The sequence below is a fragment of the Schistocerca cancellata genome, chromosome 1, assembly GCF_023864275.1.
Source record: "Schistocerca cancellata isolate TAMUIC-IGC-003103 chromosome 1, iqSchCanc2.1, whole genome shotgun sequence".
Taxonomy (NCBI): Eukaryota; Metazoa; Arthropoda; class Insecta; order Orthoptera; family Acrididae; genus Schistocerca; species Schistocerca cancellata.
The window spans coordinates 947,612,797-947,633,955 of record NC_064626.1 but is presented as its reverse complement, the minus strand read 5'-3'; the positions used below and the strand labels follow the sequence as shown (position 1 = coordinate 947,633,955).

Below are 21,159 nucleotides of genomic sequence, written 5' to 3'. Positions count from 1 at the left end.
CAATTATGGTAACTCAAAATGTTTTCACACACCCAATACACCTCGATATGCGCACCATTAGTGGCGCATATAAACATCTAATTTGTATTTCACTTCTCCCCAAGTGTTTAGCAGCCTTGCAGTCGTAGCATTTGTGATAGCTGCACGAACGGGATGGCGTAGAAAAAGTAGATCGCGAAATGCTGGCTAGTACTCTTGATTCTAGATAAACACCCACAGAAAAAAAAATCAAGTGGCGCAATGTCTGGGCTTCTAGGAGTCCAAGCAATCGATGGACAACCTCTCTCAATTCAGCGATCTGGGCACTCAGTATCCAAGAAATCCCTCACGATGTTCGCAAAATATCATGGTGCGCCATCTTGTTAAAAATCATGTCACGAGGAAGTTGTGACACAGTATCCAGCTCCGACTGTGGGCTCTGCTACAGGGTGTTTGAAAAATGACCGGTATATTTGAAACGGCAATAAAAACTAAACGAGCAGCGATAGAAATACACCGTTTGTTGCAATATGCTTGGGACAACAGTACATTTTCAGGCAGACAAACTTTCGAAATTACAGTAGTTACAATTTTCAACAACAGATGGCGCTGGGAAACTCTATAGTACGATATTTTCCACATATCCACCATGCATAGCAATAATATGGCGTAGTCTCTGAATGGAAATTACCCGAAACCTTTGACAACGTGTCTGGCGGAATGGCTTCACATGCAGATGAGATGTACTGCTTCAGCTGTTCAATTGTTTCTGGATTCTGGCGGTACACCTGGTCTTTCAAGTGTCCCCACAGAAAGAAGTCACAGGGGTTCATGTCTGGCGAATAGGGAGGCCAATCCACGCCGCCTCCTGTATGTTTCGGATAGCCCAAAGCAATCACACGATCATCGAAATATTCATTCAGGAAATTAAAGACGTCGGCCGTGCGATGTGGCCGGGCACCATCTTGCATAAACCACGAGGTGTTCGCAGTGTCGTCTAAGGCAGTTTGTACCGCCACAAATTCACGAAGAATGTCCAGATAGCGTGATGCAGTAATCGTTTCGGATCTGAAAAATGGGCCAATGATTCCTTTGGAAGAAATGGCGGCCCAGTCTGGATCCGCGCGACTGCTACGGTCGCAGGTCCGAATCCTGCCTTGGGCATGGATGTGTGTGATGTCCTTAGGTTAGTTACATTTAAGTAGTTCTAAGTTCTAGGGGAATGATGACCTCAGATGTTGAGTCCCATAGTGCTCAGAGCCATTCGAACCATTTATTTTCTGGCAGCATTCAACAAATACCGCGCACATCTTAAACAAAGTTTTCTACATTTCATTCTTCATGTGAAATCTACGTACTCTTTCTTATGATAAGCCTTGCGTCATCTGTTTTATGCACTCTCCTATACCCGTGTAGCCAGTGTGACACTGTGGACGTGGACTTGCGAAGTTCTTCAAGTGGATCATGTTCAAGGTAAGTACGAAACCTAGACATTACACACCACACACTACATACTGATGATCCAGACATTGGTGCTCAGACATTGATTCCTTTAGAAGCAATATTCGTTTGTTGGACACTTAATGAATTGTCTGTGAATGATTTTCTTTTTCGTATCCCTTTGTGACGTGACCTGACAGGTAAAGTGTAAGTAGTTTAGTAAATGCAACACATAGTGCTGTCGATTTGAAAAGACAAACTGTCCTTCGTGCTCATATACTGCCATGCACATTAGCCGTGAACAATATATCGTGAGTAAGCATCATGATGTAGAGAGCTACATAGGTTCTTAGCTTTTTTTTTTTTTTTTTTTTGGTATTACGAGCAACCACTGGGGATGAGAACAGTATCTGATACTGTTGATCTAGAAGTACTACTGTACAAGATTAGACTAACAAGAGGTTCTCAGACACACCAGTGGTAATTCACTCGCCAGTAGGCCGCAAACAAACTAAGTGACAATCAAGTTGCACACAATCCTTGTGCCCAGCAAGGAGCCACTGAAATGTGTCCATAAGAAACAGGAAAGAAGAGTTACATAGTGCATCTCCCCTCTCCCCTTTCCTTCCTTGCATATTGAATATAACTACTTAAGAGGGTGTAGAGTAATAACTACCAGACACAACAGAAGGCGATTATATTTAATACACAATCGGTTTCGAGTTGACCCATCTTCAAGTGGTTTACATTCATGTACGTGTTTCCATACTCATTGTTGGTAGTCACTCTTCAAATAAAAAACGAATAATATGATGATGACTAAAATGAAGCGTTTGGAAGTGGATAACCGATATGCTGAGAAACTTGTTCACATATTTCTGGAAGCTTAGCTGGAGCTCTGCTATTTGCATTTTTTCCTCTTCGTCATTAGGTGACTTTGCAGATTTTAATTGGAGATATTAATCCTTGTATTCGTTCTGATGTTGCATCATGACTGATAGGAAAAGCTTTTTTACAGAGTTGAACTTTTGTACCATCTCTCCCAGCACAATAAATCACTGGATATGTTCTAGATGCTGATTCTTCTCCCTTTCTTGGCCTGTGTGTTTTCAATGGTTCTAGTTACATAAAACCTTGGAGATAAACGACTTGAAGGTCCCTACTTAGAAAATTGTTTATTTAGTGTGAATTAGTATAAAGGCATCCTCATGGCAAATTACGGTGGCATCCGCAATGGCAGATTGAACTCCTAGCACAAACTGTTTTATCTGAATAGGAGACATATGATACGTCTTGAAGCTTGGACCTTTTTAATTCTGAACTTTTCAGATGACTCTATTCTTCTTAACCCTATCCTACTTTTCTTAACCAAATTCATAGACACAGTATTACTATCACTTGAAGACATTATTTCAATACAGTTTCAATGTACCTCAGTGATCTACGCAGAACTGGAACTTAACGCTGAAAATAACCTCAAAACAGTAAACAGTTACCTGTTCTTGATTACCATGTGAAACGCTGTCATCTAGGCCCATGAAATATAGCAGATGGCGACGCCTTGCGCTTCATAGTTCGTGAATCTCCAACCAGAAGGGATATATTAGCGTTTATTTTCAAAAGGATGCAAGTCAGTGACTTGCAAAATGAACATAAAATTTAATGCATTGATAAAATTGGTAGAGACTGCCTAGATACATGTCACTTTCAGTCAAAAATTCTGTATTCAGGAATTTTTATCACATGAAATCGCATAACTATTTTGCTCATTTAGTGACAATCCTATTTCAAAATATTCGATTTAATTAGCATGGTGACTAATATTAAAAATTAAAAAACGAAATATTTTTGTAAAAAATATGATAAATGTAACGTGATAATGATATGGATGCACCACCTACATGTAAGTACTGTAATATTTTACCACACATGTCGCTTAACCACTTCCAGATGTTTCGCCAGCCGGTGTGGCCGTGCGGTTCTAGGCGCTTCAGTCTGGAACCGCGTGACCGGTCGTAGGTTCGAATCCTGCCTCGGGCATGGATGTGTGTGATGTTCTTAGGTTAGCTAGGTTTAAATAGTTCTAAGTTCTAGGGGACTGATGACCTCAGATGTTAAGTCCCATAGTGCTAGTTATCTGCTGGATAAGAGTTAAGTAACTTAACAGTGAATCATTGAGCTTTTGCACCCATGAACATTATATTGAGACCCTGAAATGGTTGTGTGTGGAATACAGAAAGATATGAAAGAGTATCAAGTATCAACTTAAAGTATTCGTTTTTTCTAAGCTGCGTATCTGTTAACAATTCAGTCACAAAGGTTATCTCTGATGTCAGGTCCGGTTATCGCTTAAGTAATCCAAAAGATAATTTTTCTACTCTACATACTTTCCTTGTGAAATACAACAGTGTGTGTAGTTTCATCTTCACTTTAGTTGCAAGGGCGTTACTAACACGCTTTTAAAACTACATTTAGCTGAAAAACGAAAGAGATTGAACATAGGAACACAATGGAGAATGTGGAAATTAGATGTTAAAGACGTATGTCGGAGCGTGATAGTACAGAAGTAAGAACATGGATGGAATTTGCTTGCGGTAATGCGTTGGAGACGTAGACAAGGCAAGGATTGCCGACGGCTCGAGTCCAGTTCATTCAATCCCATTTGGTAGCTGAACAGTAATTTTCTGGGAATTGTGTGGTACAAAGGCTCTGAATATGGCAGTCATTCGTCTTTGTCAATGATCTTGCCAACGTCGTGACTCTTCGCGCTTTGTAACCAAAACTCGTACGTAGAGGGAGATACCAGTTCATTTTCCTGCTCACTACGAAACTATAAAAGAAATTACAGGCATGTAGTAGAATCATATATAAATAACAACAAAAACGTGCTACTGTTAGCGTCTGGTGCGTTGCCGGCTCTTATTTAAAAATTGCTTGTCTGTAATTTGTGACTGTTCAACAGTATTCGCAACGTTTCCATCGTATATGCAGACAAATGACAGTCTAATTGTATACTGCCCCAGACATATACATATAAATGAAAATTATGCGATCCCATTCGTCAGCATTCCAGACATTTCTGATAAGGCACCACCCCAAAGCCGGCCGCGGTGCCCGTGCGGTTCTAGGCGCTTCAGTCCGGAACTGCGAGACTACTACGGTCGCAGGTTCGAATACTGCCTCAGGCATGGATGTGTGTGATGTCGTTAGGTTAGTTAGGTTTAAGCAGTTCTAAGTTCTAGGGGATTGATGACCTCAGATGTTAAATCCCATAGCGCTCAGAGCCATTTGAACCAACAACTCCAAACAATGCTCATACAGTTTACGGTTATTCAGGAGTCTTTATTTCAGTAACTCTTACGTTGTGTAGGACTGTTAAGTTTTGTGAAGTTTAGTACTGACGTCCAAATTATAGACGCAGGAGTAACGCATATTGTATTATTCACATGAAAACAATCCCCCTTCGCCGACGTCAGAATTGGTACACTTTGAGACTTAAAAACACACATGCGGGCTCCTCAGTTATACACCTACTCCAATATTGAGTTCTTGTACCAGTGAAATTTCGTACGTGCAAGGAAATTACATAATTCGACCTTATCACCTTATGCAGACCATCAACGCTTTGTCTTCTAAAAACTACCACTATAATGAAATTAAATAAATTTTGTACTCACGAGCTGCCGTCCAACAAGTGTCCAAGGCATTTACCGCGTTTTTGCACATCGTTGGGCAACCGCTAGACTTATCTCTACCTTTTATTTAATCTTGCGTCATGCTTCACCGGGGGCAAAATAGCAGGGATTACCGTCCGCTGTTCAACAACGGAAAAAAAGAGGAAGGTCCCTCGGTTTCAAACATGGAACAATAGAGATCAGTTGGAAAATAATCTGTGAAGAAATCGCTATTAGCTTTTTAAAGTAATCATTTCCCAATTCTTCCGAAATAATCGATGAAATGGATAGAAAACACAAATAAGAATGACTAGCCCTAAAAATGAACCAGGGTGTTCCAGACTGTGGGTGTAGGTCGAACTTCAGCTTTACTTTATTCCGTCAGCCTGGCAATTAACAAGATGATGTTATACATACGTAAAATATGTTGGAAGTAGAGCTTTAGTGCGCAATGCAAGGTGCGTCTCATCAACTACTTTTAGACTGAAACGTCCTGTGTGCCAGACCGAGAGTCGAACTCGGGACCTTTGCCTATCGCGGGCAAGTGCTCTACCACCTGAGCTACCTAAGCACGGCTCAGGACCCGTCCTCACAGCTTTAGTTCCGCCAGTACCTCGTCTCCTACCGTCCAAACTTCACGGAAGCTCTCCTGCGAACCTTGCAAGACTAGCACTGCTAGAAGGAAGGATGTTTGGAAGATAGGAGACGAGTTACTGGCGGAACTAAAGCTGTGAGGACGGGTTGTGAGTCGTGATCGTGTAGCTCAGTTGGTAGAGCACTTGCTTGCGAAAGGCAAAGGTACCAATATCGAGTTTCGATCCAGTACACAGTTTTAATGTTCCAGGACGTTTCATATCAGCGCACACTCCACTGCAGAGTGATAATTTCGTACTGAAAACATCCCCCAGGCTCTGGCTAACCCATGTCTCCGCAATATCCTTTCTTCCAGGACTGCTAGTCTTGCAATGTCCGCAGGAGAGCTTCTGTCAAGTTTGGAGTTGGGAGGCGAGGTACTGGTGGAACTAAAGTTGTGAGGAAGGTCCGTCAGTTATGCTTGGGGTCTTAGTTGGTAGCGCACTTGCCTGCGAAATGGAAGGTACCGAGTTTGAGCATGCAGCGGGCCTGAGTTCGATTCCAGGCCATGTTGGGGATTTTCCCCGTTCGTGGACTGGGTGTTGTGTTGTCCTAATCATCATTTCATCCTCATCACCGGCACGCAAGTCGCCCAATGTGGCGTCGACTGAAATCAAACTTGCACTCGGCGGCCAAACTTCCCCCGATGGGGCCTCCTGGCCAACAATGCCTTACGCTCATTTCCATTTTCTACTACGAGAGGCTATGTTGGGTGGTGCTCCCAACAAAACACTGGGCCCTGACGGACTCCCTCTTGAGTTTTACAAAAAGGTTTTTTTGATCTTATGGGCCCAATGTTGGTTAGGATGTACAGAGAACTCCTGAACCCCGATTTTCTAGTACCATCTGATTTCACTGAGGGTCTCTTTATTCCGGCGGCTAAATCCGAAGGAGGCTGTCACCAACATGGGTTTCGACCACTGACAATGCTAAATACCGATTACAAACTGTTGACACGCATCCTCCGTGAGAGGCTCAAACCTACGGCAATGGTGGCCGTTCACACTGGTCAGACCTACCTCGGGGGCCACACTAATGTGTTGACGACTCTGAGCACATATAGAGACGATGTGGCGCTGATGCAAACTTGCCGCCTACGCAGCGCTGTTGTTGCGCTGGATTTGGACCCTGCTTTCGATAGCGTCGAACATGGTTTCCAGCAGTTATGGAACACAACACATCGGTATCCCGGATTATGGTAAACGACTATCGGTCCGCCCCCCGTCCATATCAACAGGTCCTTCAGATAGGGTCTGCCCTCGAACCAGCTCTTCACGGACTGCAGAAATGCTTGGGAGGTTTTAGCCTCTGCTCCGTGACCTTTCGATGTGGAGCACACGCCGATGATGTGATGTTAGCGTGGACTGGTGACGAAATACGAACGGCGCTTTCCTGGCTCCATCAGTATGGGGTGGTGGCAGGCAGTGTGATCAACCTCCGGAAATCATGCTACATGGAGGTGGGACGAGGCATGCCTGCAGAACTGGATGTACCCCTGACAAAGGTTCCGATACTCAAATGTTTAAGGATATCGCTCCATCGATAAATATAACGTACGGCGGCCTTTACGTATCGTAAGGTCTTCGTCGACTCCGCATAGAGGCTCGTCTCAACAAATTTAGATTGTTGGATTTTTTGCAACGAACTCAGTACGTCAATGTGTACATGGCTTCTCAACTTAATCATGACGCCCATGTGTTACCGATGACTGACACGATGGCTTCTACGATACAGTAAGTGTTTGGACACGTGGTGAACGTTGGTGCAGTTTTTAAGATCCGCTTCGTTACTCTTACTTTACCCTTACACAAAGGAGGTGTTGGACTCGCTCACGTCAAGCGCAGAGTGATACAGACCTTCGCTCAATGCGGCAACACTGGCTTTCACCGATAGACAATCTTCCTGGCATCCTGATAACAGAGGTGGCCCCACACATGCTGTGCCCACCGGTCCCTGTTGGACATTTATCGCCCTCGCTATCACATAATAGGACATTTTTCGTGGAGCACAGCTATGTGTTGGGAGTTCTACCGGAGACACGGAATCCGGCAACAAAGATATATTACAGCGTCCTCCAACGCTGTTTTATATATATAATAAGCAACAAAAACAAGGGAGCCATACGCCAAAATTTATAATGATAATGTGAACTAAAAAGGGCCATCTTGCCCTCTGGGATCACCTTATCGAAGCAGGCGGCCAGTAAGAGGCGGTCGTCATTGCAATGGACTTCACCAGTCATCAACCACTGGACAACCGGGGCCACTGCTAATGACATTGCATGACGCCACACCACGGTTGAGTGGACGCGGGTTTGGTAAGCCATCCATGCGCCCTTCCTGTGCACTGTAGTGGATCGACGTGATATGTGGTTACTAACGAGAAGTTTCCGATCCGACGAAGGCTACATGCCATTCACCTAACTGACGACCCCTTGTGCCCCGTTGCGCGACGGTAGATACGGACGAACACAGACTGAACTGTGGCCCCGCATGCGAGTGCTGGAAACCGATCCAACAGATACTGCCTGTCCTCCCACGCCGCACCTATGATTCGATCGTGCCCCTGAACCTCTGTCATCGCGACCGCATCTATTTCCCGATGACCCGGGTGAATGTGGACAATTGGGCACAAGGAATAGCGATACACTACATGTATTGCGACGGCGAAAAGGAAGTCCTCGATTTGTGGCAATACATGATCAATGAGTTCCTGGTGTTATCAAACAGAACGCAACACCGAAAACTTTTGCTAACTGTTTAGGGTCGTCATTCATGGACCCTCCACCCACCTGGGGTGTGCCGGGTGTGAGAAGAAGTTGACTTGCAGACGTGATGTTTCCACGATTCCCCCCACGGTAGCCGAAACAGCCTGCCGGCCGCGGGGGTCGTGCGGTTCTCGGCGCTGCAGTCCGGAACCACGGGACTGCTACGGTCGCAGGTTCGAATCCTGCCTCGGGCATGGATGTGTGTGATGTCATTAGGTTAGTTAGTTCTAAGTTCTAGGGGACTGATGACCTAAGATGTTAAGTTCCATAGTGCTCAGAGCCATTCGAAACAGCCTCTGACGGTGTGCAGTGGCTCCGGTTGTCCAATGGTTGATGACTGGTGAAGTCCATTGCAATGACGACCGCCTCTTACTGGCCGCCCGCTTCGACAAGGTGATCCCAGAGGGCAAGATGGCCCTTTTTAGTTCACATTATCATTATAAATTTTGGCGTATGGCTCCCTTGTTTTTGTTGCATATTATATATATAAAACAGAAAAAAATGAGATGGAGCGCTTCGATAGTGGGAGGGGGGAGACGGGGTAGCCAGGCCTCCTCCAGCCTGCCGCTGACTATGCTCGTTTTTTTTTTTTTTTAAAAAGTGGTAGGCGGCCCAGGTTCGATTCCCAGTCATGCACTAATCATTTTTGCCATCAGAAAACAAAACCGCTCTCACTTTTCTTTCAATTAAAGAAAAAGTTTCAGAAGATGGAGGGCTTGGATCGAATCTCGCTCCCAATTCATTTTTCGTTCCCACGTAATTCTAATAACAGGTTTGTTAAAAAAAATTAAAAAAGCTTTGGTAGAGCACTTGCACGTGAAAGGCAAAGGTCCCGAGATCGTGTCTCAATCCAGCACACAGTTTTAATTTGCCAGGGCGTTTCATATCAGCGCACACTCCGCAGCAGAGTGAAAATTTCATTCTGAAAACATCCCCCAGGCTGTGGCTAACCCATGTCGTCGCAATATCCTTTCTTCCAGGAGTGCTAGTCTTGCAAGGTCCGCAGGAGAGCTTCTCTGAAGTTGGAAGGTAGGAGACGAGGTATTGGTGGAACTAAAGCTGTGAGGACGGGCCGTGAGTCATGCTTGGATATCTTAGTTGGTAGAGCACTTGCCCGCCAAAGGCAAAGGTCCCGAGATCGTGTCTCAATCCAGCACACAGTTTTAATCTGCCAGGACGTTTCATGTGAGCGCACACTCCGCTGCAGTATAAAAATTTCATTCTCCTCTCAGACTGTTTCACTGACTAGCTAACATGTGACTCAGCGCGTTTATTCACATCGATTTACATGTGTACCATATCCCTTCCTCAGAAACAGAACACGCGCAGTCTGTCGACATTTACAAGATTCGAAGATAAGTGCTTTCGCTAAATGCTTCTTATAGAGAAAGGTGGTGGTGTGGCGTCAGGAAATCACACAAGCAACTGTCGTATCCACAATGAGCAAAACCGCATTATATGTGAAGCCTATGAAGTGGGGTAACGAAACGGAAAACTAACTAGAATTGTACGTATGTGAATAAGTGGAAAAGGAGTTAGTGGCTGAAAATACGAACAGTAACTCTGTTCTTTATTGTGAGACAAATAATATTAATTATCATCTCTTTGGAAAAGGTTAAGCAAGAAAAAACCTTGTCGTGTTTTTACTCACTTATAGATGACGTTCTGTGGAAAGTTCATCAGCTTATCGACCTCATCTCAATATCATATTATGGAGTGTTTCACAGTGCTGTATATACCACATGTTTCAGTGACAAAGATCCTGATCATTTGTGTTCTTGTTCGTGGTTTACGCATTTTCGAAACGGTGTCCGAATTGCATGGATCCTTGTTGCGATGAATATAAGAGGAACGAGAAGCTATTTCTTCTAGCACACTGCACTTCAGTCTTAACCTCTGGATTTATTCCATTTTTCAATGTGAGCACTAAGAGCGAAACAGAATTGTTGCGCTACTGTTACGAAGACAAATCTGATAATCGCCATAACGGATGAGCCCTCACACAGTGCCCGTCAATCCCACGTGCAGAGACTGCCTGTTGAATTTGATTTTTGCACGGCTATGCGAATTCAAAAGAAATTCAGCATTAGTATACAATTACTATTCAAAAATTTATGAGTAAGGGAGAAATTATTGATTTATCGCATCTAGTTTCTTTGAAAACTGGCACGGACAAATGATTTGCTGCTTCTTGCACCGAGACTTAATTCAAGCCTCTCAGAGTTGGTGAAATTCCTTTCAGAGTGAGAAATCCCCAGCGCCGATCCTCTCTATCGAAGATGCAACACTTAATAGGAAGAAAGAGGGTTTGTGTCAAAGTCCTTCGTCGATATCTTTTGATGCCTTATTCACATTGTTGACGACTCGTGAGCGGTGCAGATGGGGCTGCTAGTAAGTGCCAAGTGGTTTAGTGTTGCCAGGGTCGCAATAAATCAACAGAAGCAACGACAGAGAGCTATAGTGCTATGTACTATTATTGTCTTTGCTCAGTATTGCGTTAGCATTGGCCCCTTAGTGGAATAATCATCTGGCGTAAATATATCAGTGAAATACTGCAGAGGTGTGATGAACATGATACATTAAATACTTATAATTAGTGACATCTCGTGACAGTATTACAGATGAAGCGTCGCACAGTCGTTAGCGCTCCCTCCGACAAGATGCTGATGGAAGTACTCACAAAGAAGTACGGTGGCACGTACACCTCGTACAGACTGCTGCTGATACCGTCGACGGAGGGAACACTCCTGACGCGCAGGTTCCTGTTGGTAGTACCCTCCACTGCCGACAGATACCAGCACACGAAGATGAGCAGCACGGCGGCCGTTGCATTGTGGTGCCGCACTGTGGCGAGGGCCTGAACTCGATTGCGGCACCGTTCTGGATTCATCGCTACGTAAATCCGCCAGCACCGTCTGAAACAGGAACGCCGTATTACGTGACCATTACTTCAAATTACATGAAAGGCGCGAGGAGAAAATGCAGTTCTCTTCCAGACTGAGGAACGTGCTTTACATTTTGAAGTGGGCTATTATTTCTCATTTCCGTTTTATGAAAGGAGGTTGGAACACGCAGAACGAGTTCAACTCCTGTATATCTCAACCGTTAAAATATCATAACGCATGCTTCATGCGCAAATGCCTCAAGCGCTCGAGGACCTTCGTTTAATCCGCAAATAAATGGAGATACTAAACATAAGTCGCTTGTGTAATTAATGCGATTTTTTTTTCAGTATGTTTCGTTTTAGCTAAGGAGGCCGCATGGCACTAAGGTATAGGACGTAAGAACAGTGTGACACGAAAACATTTCGTAAGACTGCGAGACACTACTGTACCTAAGGCAGCGCTCACTTGTTGTACTAACACTGAAGCCGCAACTGCGCTACTGGTCAATCTCAAGTGAGTGTATCCTCTCATAAGATCTCTGCGGTTCATTCCTGGAATGTATATTACCGAAACAAATGGAGGTATGCAAACGAGCAAGTATTTTACAGTGTAGTTTAGATGCGTTACTCTGTGTTCTGTAGCGTTAGAGGAATACATGCAAATTTTTAAAGGTTTCTGCAGTCGAATGGCATTAAAGACCTTAAGATGAGTAGTAGCGTTATAGCGTTTGATAACGTTTCCTGTGACATCTTTCGGGAAAAGAGGATGCGGTTAAAAGCGTGAAACGACTTGCACCGTCACATTCATTGTTCTGTAACGTTAGAGGAGTACATACAGACTTTTAAAGGTTTCTGCAGTCGGATGTCATTAAAGACCTAAAGATGAGTAGTAGCGTTATAGCGTTTGATAACGTTTGCTGTGACATCTTTCGGGAAAAGAGGAAGCAGTTAAAAGCGTGAAACGACTTGCACCGTCACATTCATTGCCTCGTAAACACCTCAGCACACAGTTTGGGCTGTCGTAGCGTCTTCAGGCTGAACTTCAAAGTGGCTCTGACCACTGTGCGACTTAACATCTGAGGTCATCAGGCCCCTAGACTTAGAACAACTTAAACCTAACTAACCTAAGGACATCACACACATCCATGCCCGAGGCAGGATTCGAACCTGCGACCGTAGCAATCGCACGGTTCCGGACTGAAGCACCTAGAACCGCTTGGCCACAGCGGCCGGGCAGCCTGTACTCACTGGATTTTTTTCTCAATATGTTTGCGAACATTAACAAGCATTATAACACTATTCTGCTTTACAATGGCTCTTGCATTCTGTCAAAAGATAATCGTTGTATTTAAAAAATTGTTGCAAATATGTTAAAAATTCAGCCTCTTTCCTCATCTTCATCCATATGTGTTTTTCTGCGCTTACAGCAGCATCAGCGAATTTATCTTCATGTTACTATTATATGGGACAAGCAAATTCATACAGATTATATCATGGACATCGAATTAACTGATATGAACTTTAGGTTGGTACTGTGACAGCAGAAAATATTGTTCATGTTACCATCCGCCATGATAGTTGGAGATGACAAACTCTAAATAGATATAGACATCAACGAGAAGAACCAAGCGTGCACTACAAACTGTCGATACAGTTGATGAGCTTAACTTCAGCCGTACACTTTTTTTTCGTCCATTATGACTTTCACAGTAAAATAAAAGTAAATCTACTTATGATTGCTTTTGACCTAATAGTACCACAGTAAGAATCGTTATGAATAAAATGGAGAAGGTTTCTTCTTTTCTCAAGGCATTTAAGGAATTGAGTTAACAAGATCGCAAATGGTGGGCTCTTTTCAGATGCATAAACACCTCTGCAGTCATTCGATAGACGAAGAAGTGACCACTCATCATCATAAGCAGCAGCATCCGTTCATTACGCCTCCATGTCGGACATGCATATTTTCTAAGGTCATGTACCTACTTCCCATTGCGTCGTCTCCGGGCCTCTTCTTATCTGTTAGAAACAAACAAAGTTCTTCAGCCAAACAACCGTCCATTCGCAGGGATATACGTCCCGCGGATCTTAGCTTCATTTTCACTACAATCGAAATCACCTCTTCCACTTTCACCTAACACCTGATCCATTTGTATGCCTCTCCTTGCGCTTCTAATTACTCGCTAAGCAACCGTCTGTTTTGAATCGTTTTTCCATGAGAAGTGCAGGTTTTCCTGCCATAAATCATAGGTATTGCTAGGAACATCTGTAAACGTTCCGTTTTTGACACATAGGAAACATAGTTTTGAAAACTGATTCATTTATCAAGTACACCCCAGGTATTTTTTCTTCTTCTGTTTGTTTCTTTCTCTGTTTGCCCAGTCGTCTTCAACTTTAGTAAATACAAAAAAATAAAATTTAAAAAAATGATTCTCTTATTTCCCTGAAATTTGTACAAAATTATTTTGAGTGAAAATATCACTTGCGTGTACATGTACGTTTTACGATAATTTGGTTTAAAATTTTATTTATTTTTTATTTATTTTTTTTACACATGAAACCAGTTTCATGAATGTCTGTAGCCAGTAGACGACTTTGATATGATAAATATATGATTACATGTGACTTTGCCAACGGTCTTGCCATAGTGGCAACAGCGGTACCCGTCAGAACAGCGAAATTAAGCGTTTTCAGGCTTGGCTAGCACTCGGATGGGTAACCGTCTGGGTCTGCCGAGCACTGTTCATAAGTGTGGTGTTAACAACCATTGTGAGATCACCTAAGGAGCTACGTGAATAAGAAGTAACGGCTCTGGTCACGAAATGTGACAACAGTGGGGAGAGTGCTGAGCTGACCACATGCCCCTCCATATCCATAGCCAGTGACGAATATCGGCTAGGAATGACACGACGGGCGGTTGGTAACATTGGACCTTAATATTACCACACCTGATGTTTAAACGTTGCTTACAGCAAACGAAAGTGACTATTACAGATTGTTTTGTTGTTTGCCCCTCTTCACCAATGTTCTTGGCTTCCTCCCCCCTCCCACATTCCCTGTGGCACTCTCTTCCTTAAGCCCTGTATGTATGACACAATACTGTCTTATAATTTTTTAAAATTTACAACCTGTTGCGGTCACTGAGCATCCTCACGACAGAAAAACTTTTACGATGGCAACATCACAAGACATAGACTGTATGTCTTGAAGTGTGAAGAACAATTTGGTCATACTTGAAAACATGTCTTCATCTGATGTTGATGCTATAAAAATTTTTCTACGGTGAGGATGCTCAATGACCGAAACCAGTTGCAGACAAATAATTTTATGAGACAGCATTGTGTTAGGCATTTCTCCAAGTATGTATTTATGCTGTTAATGGTCGTCCTGAAAAAATGTGTTACATCATACTCATGGTTGAGTTCTCTAATTATTTCGCAAACTACAAATGTTTCATTGCACTATACACCCTTTTATAACGCATGGTGCTTACTTCCTTGATTAAAATCCAATGTTTTTTGTGGACTTGCTGATTCTGTCATGACGATTTGTGTACTATTGTGATGTGACTGACAGGTTTATTCTTTCTAATGTCATGTCTGTTTCCTTCCATTTTTAGCAGCAGAATTGCAGCACTGTTCCTCTTATGGGCGATATCCTTCTGTGTAGACGTTCTGTACATAATTTTGCAGTTTCGAAGCATATTACTTTTCGTCTAGTTCTGATGATATTTACTCGAGCCCAACTATCACCAGTTCCCGTGAATTACCGCATACTGACTTCCCACCCAGTAAGAGGGGTGTCCCAACGTTTGCTTGTCGTGTGGTCACCCAGGGGACGTGTCAAGCGTGAGTCATCAGCTGGAGCATTGAGTCAGTTTGTAGAGATCCAAAGGGGAAGAACACGATAAGTGTGCAAAATAGACGAGAGTATATGGATAGAGCTACGAGTTCCCTTGGCCAGCAGTGGGACCACCTGGTGCAAAGTCTAGTCTGAAATAGCAGCTAGCAACAGCAGCTTGTTATCAACAAGAATCATCGGTTCCTGATCCGAGTGGGCAGACAATGCCTGGCGCTTTGGCTCCAGTAAGACTATACTGGCTGTACAGAAGTTAGTTGTACCTGTGGTGTGTGTTCTTGAACGACAGGCTCTAGAAGGGCGTCATGGCGGTGGTGATCGACAGTAACATTGGTTTTTCAGTCACCTGTGGTCTGACTGTGACACACCTTTAAGCGGTTCTAGGAGCTGTAGGTTTCAGGTTTTTCCTGCTTACTATTGCCTTAATGACGACGCTGTTGCTTAAATTATCTTAGTGACATCAGTGTCATGGGCTCCACATGAGAGTAAAATGTAAGAAATCTGCAGGCAGTTTTCTAACGCCGTCTGGAGAACAGCCTTCGCTGCAGACTGGAAAAATTTAGCTTCTTTTCCTCAAAGATGAATTTTGAGACTAAGCAAAGATGGCCTAATCCCTACAGAAGAAGAAGCCTGAAGGAGCTCCAGCTCTTTTTGGACAGGAAAGCGCCAGACTATTGCAGCCCCGCAACTTTTTCCTCACGGGGTTGCCATTTGGGCCCAGTCCTTCAGCCGGCATCAGCGGTGACTGCTGGGTGTAATGGTGGGTCACAGACGGTGGCATTTGTGTTTAATGGATTTTGGTCAGGAGCAGCCGACTGTCATTCCAAGCCGGTCGGGGTGGCCGCTAAGATCGCAGGTTCGAATCCTGCATCGGGCATGGATGAGTGATGTCCTTAGGTTAGTTAGGTTTAAGTAGTTCTAAGTTGTAGGGGACTGATGACCTCAGAAGTTAAGTCCCATAGTGCTTAGAGCCATTTGAATATTTTTTTTTTCAATCAGTTGCATCTGAGACCTTTTGGACCTTCAACACAGCCCACTCAAAGCCAGCAAGGCGACGGCGTCGGTCACTGCGTTGTTCGTATGGGAATCAGTCAGTTGTGGCAGCGTGCTCACCCGCTGCTGCCCCAGCCGCACCCTCCGCCATCTTACCTGCAGCTGCTGAGAAGTGCGCCGGTAGGACTAGCCCATGCAATTTGAACCACAACCCTCTTTCCCCGGCTCACCAGTGGACGAGTTCTCTCCTCCACCGATGTCGGCAGACCAACTGTTACTGCAGCCTCTGCAATCTTCCACATCTCCAGTGGAGCCTTCCTTAAATTTTGCACACTAGTGTAGTCTCCCACTGAAAATCTATTCCTTAATAGTATTCCACGGGTTGCAGCCCACTTTCTATGCTCATTTAGTGTCAATGAATTTAAGTCAGTGTGTATATTCATCCCAGCCACCAGGTAATCCTTGTTCCAATCTCCAAGTGGTGTAATTCCCACATATCATGTGACAGAACTTTCAGTATTTCGAAATAATAGGAAAAATATTAGCAGCAGTGAAAATTAGTGTCAGGTCTGGAGGTGTGTGCTGACTGTATAATGGCTACAGTGAATGCACCTCATAGAGCAGAGTTTGAATTTCAGTTTGGCCTGAATGTTCATTTGTCTTAGCATGTTTTCCCACTATCGTCTTTTAGTGATATTTACTGTCGCTTATCAGTTTCTGTAACTCTTAACTCTTTGTAGGGATCTTTTAGCTACCCATTAGAATACAAGCTCTCTGTTCAATATGAATGATTTCGTTGAAGTATCTTTTATTTCTTTTTAAAACAAACCTTGCTATTTTAGTGCATTTAGTGTCTTTCTCTGTAATGAAAATTATACTGATTTAAGGTGTATTTGTCATTTGTTTTTCTGACCACTTTTAACGACCATCATTTGATGCTGTTTAGCTTTCCTTCCAACTTCACTAAGCTTGCTTTACATCTTAGAGTTATGTAATTTGTCTTTAAATAGATGTGATACACTCAGTTCGGTTTATGTCACTATAATTTTGCCGCACCTACCAATATTAATACGAAAGCATATTGATTGCCACATTGTGTACTGGATCTATCACATTTACAGTGCTTTGATTTGAGTTCTTTAATCATTTGTGTAATGCTAGGAACATCCACATTACGTAAGCATGTGCATGAGACATCAGCCAAGTCATACTTTGTGATGAAAAGAGCAAATACATATGGCTAACAGAATAAAAGTGGGATTTAAATATCTACAACTACAGTTCTCAAATGTGAAGTTATCACAATCTGTGTATAATTAATTAAATAAATCTCTTTTGATATCTTAGTATGTAGTATAAGAACTGCTTATTAATGTTTGTGAACCTGCATATGTCAATTTTTTACTTTTTATTTGCACAAAGTTTTATTTTTTGTATGATCTAACATGACTGCAGGGGGAAATGTTCGTGAAAGAATGTGCAAAATGCAGTACCTTCTTCTTGAGCACTGAATCCCATAGTCTTTATGTTAAAGTGTGTCTGGATCTGTCTTATGCAGTTGAACTGTTGGTTCCCAGAGCATGCCAATAATGTCCTGTTTTACCTACAATATGGTAGCAAATCTCATGGTGGCAAATCTTGACTGAGTGCATCATTCCTTTCGTGCTGACATCACTGTAAAAATTCGTTGCAATATCTTTCTGGGAAGATGGTAAAAGAAAGGAAGAGACCCACAGTAAGATTGTTATTATTGGTTGTAAATTATTATTGCTCTCTTTGCTTTTCTGAACCAACTGTTAAGAGACGGAAGAAGTACTGGTTGTACAATCTTCATCAACCGTGTTGGGCACTTTATCAAGTACTGAAATAACTTTAGTACTTGTTGTTTCAGTATTTTATTGCAATATTTGCTTATTTCTTCCACCCTCGACATCCTATCCCGAATTTTATCAGTTCTTCTCACACAGTCCCAAGACATCCATATCCAACTCTGTCCTCTGACTGCTACTATCCGACTCACAGTAACGTGACATACTGTTAACCGAGTGCCTCTGTCTACCTTCCACACTGTAATCACGAGAAGAGCACGTGAAGGTTGACAGGAACAAAACATGAGCCCTTCATGTTATCAAGGAGAAGAATACTCCCCTTGGCAGTTCCTTTTCTTTGCAGTACTTTTATAATCAACCAGCTGCATCAAAGAGGCACGGAGTTCAGGTGCATGTTCAGATATTTATCTGTATAAAGAATTTTAATCATCTGTCCATTAACAAAAGTACGAAGTAACATCTGCGGTGTCCGAGGCTGCAACCGCTTTCCAGTACAGCCTTCACCTGATGCATGCGTCATAATATTGGAACATCCATTCCAGCTCACTGTAAGTCCTGTGCTGCGGTATAAGAACACAAAAACTAGGGATTTTGTCACGGTACATAATTCACTAATCGTGTAACAACGACTCTCGGCTATTGTGGAAAACTGTGTTAAGAGTAAAACAAGTTGTCTTTACAAGAACTCTGAAGTACATCATGGTTTAGTCTTGTGGACAATGTTATATCACCATATTTCTAATTGTGTAAGATAAAAAATTTATTTAACTAATACATCTGCACAAAGAGCGTAAAATTAAACAGCCATGTACATAAATCTAATGTGGGAAAACTTGAGTATACATAATTATGGAATGTACACTCCTGGAAATGGAAAAAAGAACACATTGACACCGGTGTGTCAGACCCACCATACTTGCTTCGGACACTGCGAGAGGGCTGTACAAGCAATGATCACACGCACGGCACAGCGGACACACCAGGAACCGCGGTGTTGGCCGTCGAATGGCGCTAGCTGTGCAGCATTTGTGCACCGCCGCCGTCAGTGTCAGCCAGTTTGCCGTGGCATACGGAGCTCCATCGCAGTCTTTAACACTGGTAGCATGCCGCGACAGCGTGGACGTGAACCGTATGTGCAGTTGACGGACTTTGTGCGAGGGCGTATAGTGGGCATGCGGGAGGCCGGGTGGACGTACCGCCGAATTGCTCAACACGTGGGGCGTGAGGTCTCCACAGTACATCGATGTTGTCGCCAGTGGTCGGCGGAAGGTGCACGTGCCCGTCGACCTGGGACCGGACCGCAGCGACGCACGGATGCACGTCAAGACCGTAGGATCCTACGCAGTGCCGTAGGGGACCGCACCGCCACTTCCCAGCAAATTAGGGACTCTGTTGCTCCTGGGGTATCGGCGAGGACCATTCGCAACCGTCTCCATGAAGCTGGGCTACGGTCCCGCACACCGTTAGGCCGTCTTCCGCTCACGCCCCAACATCGTGCAGCCCGCCTCCAGTGGTGTCGCGACAGGCGTGAATGGAGGGACGAATGGAGACGTGTCGTCTTCAGCGATGAGAGTCGCTTCTGCCTTGGTGCCAATGATGGTCGTATGCGTGTTTGGCGCCGTGCAGGTGAGCGCCACAATCAGGACTGCATACGACCGAGGCACACAGGGCCAACACCCGGCATCATGGTGTGGGGAGCGATCTCCTACACTGGCCGTACACCACTGGTGATCGTCGAGGGGACACTGAATAGTGCACGGTACATCCAAACCGTCATCGAACCCACCGTTCTACCATTCCTAGACCGGCAAGGGAACTTGCTGTTCCAACAGGACAATGCACGTCCGCATGTACCCCGTGCCACCCAACGTGCTCTAGAAGGTGTAAGTCAACTACCCTGGCCAGCAAGATCTCCGGATGTGTCCCCCATTGAGCATGTTTGGGACTGGATGAAGCGTCGTCTCACGCGGTCTGCACGTCCAGCACGAACGCTGGTCCAACTGAGGCGCCAGGTGGAAATGGCATGGCAAGCCGTTCCACAGGACTACATCCAGCATCTCTACGATCGTCTCCATGGAAGAATAGCAGCCTGCATTGCTGCGAAAGGTGGATATACACTGTACTAGTGCCGACATTGTGCATGCTCTGTTGCCTGTGTCTATGTGCCTGTGGTTCTGTCAGTGTGATCATGTGATGTATCTGACCCCAGGAATGTGTCAATAAAGTTTCCCCTTCCTGGGACAATGAATTCACGGTGTTCTTATTTCAATTTCCAGGAGTGTATTTTCCTACAAGGGTGCGTATTACGTGTGTACAAATCCAGCGAACGCGCTCCTCGCATGCAACTTTTCACACGCCACTGCTCTCCAGCGTAATGCAATAGCATGCGCACTCTTAATTTAACCCTATTGTTTGCTACTGTAATGCAAATGAAATTATGTATCTTGTACATTTCCGCGACCACGTGTAATGATACTTATGAGTATCACACGTTACACAGCGTAGAACGCTACATAACGTCTCTTAAATTACAAACAAGATGCATTTTTGTCCTTGGAGATTGCAAAGTAAATCACTCATAGAATCTGATTGCTGATATAATTAAGAAATTTTAGCCAACGTCTTTATAACTTCCTTCTTCCGTTTATTTCTTCTTTCCATAGCTCCACTGAGGTAATCTCTCTTTCTTCCACTCATTTCTTTCACAATTAAATTTATTATCGAAAAAAATAATCACTAGATTTAGCATATAGATTGTTCTCATTCAACTGAAAACGAGAAATACCGTAATCGTTGTTGTCTGCTGACGTGCGCTGCGAGAAATCTGAGACGTTCAGTGTTGCCAACAAATGGACGTCCGGTTAATTAAGCGTTTAGAGTACGACCTAAGACCTAAGCGTTCACCTTGAGTGGGATTGTGAAAAACATTTTACGAAGTTTTGTTAACAAATTTCCGGACCCCATTAGCCCGGGGGCCCTGAATCATTGATACGACTGATACGGCGGAGCTACGCCCCTGATAATGGTACCAAGTGCACCAAGGCGTTGTTTTGCCTTCTTTGATTACTTTAATTATTTTTTTTTAGTTATAGCGCATTTTATGAT

At 43.8% G+C, this 21,159-nt stretch overlaps 1 protein-coding gene across 1 annotated transcript in view; it reads right to left on the bottom strand.

Moving 5' to 3' along the window:
* The window catches only part of LOC126162739 (superoxide dismutase [Cu-Zn]-like), a 170,375-nt gene that overhangs the window by 130,047 nt on the left and 19,169 nt on the right, over positions 1-21,159 (bottom strand). The window contains exon 2 of the mRNA XM_049919415.1: positions 11,174-11,408. Coding sequence (XP_049775372.1) covers positions 11,174-11,383 — 210 coding nt within the window. The 5' untranslated portion in view covers positions 11,384-11,408. The remainder of the gene's footprint in view (positions 1-11,173; positions 11,409-21,159) is intronic.